This window comes from Limulus polyphemus, unplaced genomic scaffold (genome assembly GCF_000517525.1).
Source record: "Limulus polyphemus unplaced genomic scaffold, Limulus_polyphemus-2.1.2 Scaffold4398, whole genome shotgun sequence".
Taxonomy (NCBI): Eukaryota; Metazoa; Arthropoda; class Merostomata; order Xiphosura; family Limulidae; genus Limulus; species Limulus polyphemus.
In genome coordinates, this window is record NW_013670008.1 from 35,268 (window position 1) to 40,041 (window position 4,774).

The 4,774-nt window shown below is 33.6% G+C and overlaps 1 protein-coding gene across 1 annotated transcript in view; it reads right to left on the reverse strand.

The window, feature by feature from the left end:
- Positions 1-432: 432 nt before the first annotated feature.
- LOC106471083 (mevalonate kinase-like) overlaps positions 433-4,774 on the reverse strand; it is a gene marked incomplete at its 3' end in the record, with an annotated part of 50,981 nt that continues 46,639 nt past the window's right edge. The window contains exon 8 of the mRNA XM_022399706.1: positions 433-521. Within this exon, the coding sequence (XP_022255414.1) occupies positions 433-521 (89 nt within the window). The remainder of the gene's footprint in view (positions 522-4,774) is intronic.

The following is a 4,774-nucleotide window of genomic DNA, read 5'->3' on the forward strand; positions in this document are numbered from 1 at the left end:
AGTTTTGTCTATATTTTTTAAACAAAAAAAGTGTGTTAAATATTTGTTCTAAAGAATAAGTAGTCACATGATGTTTAAAACGTGTAAAATATGTTACATTACTTGAATTCTAGGTTATACAGCAAGGAAATTTGAAATGGTCACTTTAGTTTTATACAAGACTACTTATATTCAGATTCCTGTATGTATTTTTTTTTTAAATCAATTCAATTTGTTATGTAGAAAAAATAATTTAACTTCCTATCCCACAAAAAAGGAAACATGAGACACAGCTATGTGTGTGGACAAACTGATTCAGAAAATTTAATTTAATAGCCTAAAGTTAAAGCATATTCACTGTTAACACATTACTAGTATATATATATATATATATATATATAAACTAAGTAATCAAATGGTACAAAGAACACTTCAGTTGTAAGCGACACTAACTCCATTACATCCTAATTCAGCTTCAAAAATCTCCAGTTCTGCCTGTTCCAGAGACTCTTTAAGTAAATGAAGGATATTTTCCTGGAATTCTGGAAAAGAAAAAAAATCTATGTATATATTTTATTCAGAAAAGTTATTACTTTAGCACTCTAGCTTTTATGATTTAGTACATATACGTTGGTATTTAGTGTCTTCCAGAAGTGGAAGTGGACGATATGCTTATAAAGTCACAAAATATTAGGTATTTGCACATGAACATCCATTTTAAAAATTAAATCTAGGAATATATGTACAAAACTCTACTGCAAAGTCAGTCGTTATTTTCTGTTTTATCTATATTTGGACACAAGTAAATATTCTATGGATTAAAAATTTTAGATATCCACCATATAATATATATATATTTGCTTTTTTTTCATTTACTACACTTAAAAAGTTGCTAAAACATACAAAAATTTCATTTTGGTTTGGATAAATCTGTACCCAAGTCATTCACTTGTGAAGAAAATATGCATAATTTAATCATAGCAACTGAAAGTTTTATGTATAGGCTAAAATTAATATATGTTTAGGAAAAGAAACATATGAACAAGGTAAGAAGGCTGATGGTCTAAAGCTAACTATTCAGGAATAACAAATAAATTATTTATAATGTATGGAACTTTATATCTATGGTAAAATGAGTAGTTCTTCAAAAAAATCAAACAAAGAAATTATCAATAAAGTTTGTTTGTTTGTTACGGATTTCGCGCAAAGCTACACGAGGGCTATCTGCACTAGCCGTCCCTAACTTAGCAGTGTAAGACTAGAGGGAAGGCAGCTAGCCGTCACCACCCACCGCTAACTCATGGGCTACTCCTTTGCCAACGAATAGTAGGATTGACCATCACATTATAATGCCCCCATGGCTGAAAGAGCAAGCATGTTTGGTGTGACGAAGATTCGAACCTGCGACCCACAGATTGCGAGTCGAGTGCCCTAACCACCTGTCCATGCCGGACCCTATCAATAAAGAGTGGAACTTTACACCTAGGGTAAAGCAATTAGGTATTCAGGATTGAAAGAATAAGTTTAAAATTATACGAGAAATTTAATACCTTGTGTAAAATTTTAAGCTTTCAAGAAGAAATATATTAATAAGAATAAAGAAAACATACTAACACGGGTAAAAACCACAAATTATAACGGATGAAGTAAACACTGTAGTAAAGTTGGAATCAAGGTTCAAACTATGACTGACTAAAAACAAATTAATTAATAACAATATACAAAATAAAATACATAATGTAAAAACCACAAATTGTAAAGGAAGAAGTAAACACTGTAGTAAAGTTGGAATCAAGATTCAAACTATGACCGACTAAAAAACAAATTAATTAATAACAATATACAAAATAAAATACATAATTGAAAAACCACAAATTATAAAAAGTATAAAATGATTGAAGAATAAAACAGATAACAATACCAATCTGTTAAAGAATAACTTGAAGAAATTACTGATGCATGTTTAAAAAGAAATCTTATATTTCATAATCAGACTTATGATCCAACCTACAAGTATGGAATCTAGATTAACTCCTTGTTTGGCTTATTTGCTTCTTTGACATTACAAATCTTGATGGTTTGAGCTGTCATACTGAATTAAAGTCTTTATCTGCAAATGATAACAGATGAGAAGTGTGGTATATGAAAATACCATGCATATCTGTCTTCTTGTATTAGGATGATATTTATTCAAAGTTAACCATTTATTGTATATGTGTAGGTTTCACATAACACATGGTGAAGGAAGTCATTAGGTTCCTCTTGATTTTATTTCCTTTGTAATTTTGTAAGAGATAAGAGATATCCTGTAGTCTCGGCACTAAAAATTTGTCCAGCCTGTGGTATACTCGAATTGAACTGAATTAACTTAAGAGTGATGGGATAGGTCCAAAGACTAGCTGGGGAGTCAGTCATAATATTTATGAGAAAGAAAGAGACTTGGACACAAAGTAATGCTCAAAATGAACAAATTGTTAATTCACAAACAAAGTGTGCATGTACTTGCTATTGTTAAACATGTAACTGTTGCTTCTAGTGGATGTTACATCTTCAACTGATCATGCTGAATTCTTGTATCAGGCTGTTTAAATTCAACATTCCTTACTTTGAAAATAACATCAGATTTAACTAGAGCAACTAGCACTACCCACAACATCATTGAAGGGCACTAGCTGTTGACTTTCTTGCATATCTTGCAACATTACAACTATAAATCCTATAGGCAGAACAGGTAATTGCAGAGTTTGCTGTTTCTCCTAAAGTATGTTTTGTCATTTACTTGGAATTTTATGCTTTTAAGTTTAAAAAGGCTTCTTAGACCAGGAAATGAAATAGGTGACAATTAGAAAGGCATATGGCTAAGAGGGAGAGTCAGTCATTGAAGAAGATGGTTTTCTGAGATTTTTTAGGTCTAGGAGATGTCCTCTTGTGGACATCAGAACTTCACTAATATTTCAAAGGTCCATGACTTCTATTTCATTACAGCCAATGACTCAGAAAGATGAGCCACTGATGTCTGCTACCCGTAGAATGGTTTGTTCATGTCCTCCACCCTCAGTGCAAGAGAAACACAGACAACTGAAAATTGATTGTTACAGTGGTGTGCATCTGATGAGACTGAGACCAAATGTAACAGTCTGCAGAAGACTTCCAGACTTATGCCAGCCAGAGTAATCCAACCTTAGCTCTGGTCAAATCACCCAAGAAAACCAGAGAGAGAGAATGGGGGCAATGGGCAACAAATGGCAAAATAAATGGTTCATGGGGCAGTGGTCAGCTTCTCAATCTGAAAGGTAAACTGCCAAGTCAACCATGGATCACAGAGGAACCTGGGGTCAAGGAGAGCCAATGGACAAACTGCCCATCATTCTGCCACCCTAGAGCAGATGCTTACCACTTATCAATGTGTCAGGGTTCCTGTATTTACAATGTTGAGGACATTTTGGTAAGATAATGGCTGGAAAGTTGTTTAGGAGAGAAGCTGGCTACAATCATGGTTGCATCTGAGGTGTCATCTTTAATTATTTAGAAGAGTTGTTAAAATGGATTTACATTTAAATACCTAGTATGGGGCCCAGAATATTATTGAGATTGTCATGTAAGCAATGCTAGTAGTTGTACTAAGGTCATGGATGAAAAATGTATATTTATAAGTAGATAAGATAAATTTCTAACTTTCATGTCAAATTTAACCACTGAAATGTGTCTACATTTAAATATTTAACAGTGGGCCCAGAATGTTATTACAATGGCCTTGCAAGCAATGTAGATGTAATAAGGTCAACACAAAAGGTTTGCTATTGTACTATACAAGTTTTAGAAAAATAAACATGAATGCAAGGTTCCTAATTCTGGAAGTAACGTTAACACCAACAAAAATTTGCTTTTGACTCATGTTTACTTCAGACAGGCAAACATATATTACCTAACTTCAGAAGCAGTAAGATAAGTACAAAAACACGTTATTTTGCCATCTTTAATTGTAAGATCAGTGAAGATTTTGGTATTGTGTCTTCTTTATTTCAGAAAAATATGAAAACTCAATAAAAACTAGTCTGATGTTCTTTCGTTAGAAATGTTAAAATATGTGTCTTTTATGTCTTTCCTATATTTTTTGAGGGAGATACCTGCTGGACTACAGCATCATGTTGATTTATCGCAACAGTGGGCCTAACTGTCGATTTTCTGTCTAGCATAGGCCTAGATTCATACATCAAACTGCGTATAGTCGGCAGGCTCATCGAGAGGGGGGGGGGGCAACTACTCTGGGGACCATGCATGCCCAAGGGCCCATAAAAAATGCCCCAACTTTAACCTCGACTTTTTGTATACTCTCAAGCTAAGAATCCATAGACCAGAAAACTGACGCAAAATTAGTCTACAAGCCATTTGGACTGAATAAAGGGATTTCCTTCAAACATAGTTATAGTAATAGAACATTCAAAAATGCTAATGCAACTGACAGTAAAAACAAAGATTTTTGAGTTAAAGTCAAAGAGAGATTTGTGCACTGTGAGCGCTTTCCAGCGCACCGTTACAAAATTCCAGCATAACTTCTGCCAACTGCCAAATATTCTAAATTTATAATACGGCGACCTCCTTCCTGCTAAATCTCATGTAATGTGCAGTTCTGCATCTGGGACGCCAAGTGCCAGGGCCCAATTTCCACATACTTCCGTGTTGTTAAGTGTTCAATGCAAATAAATGTAAGTAATTGTTTAATCATCAATTGTTCTTAATTACATATATATATTAGGTTATTTCCTTAGTAGCAATGTAGCTTTCTTTTAATGTT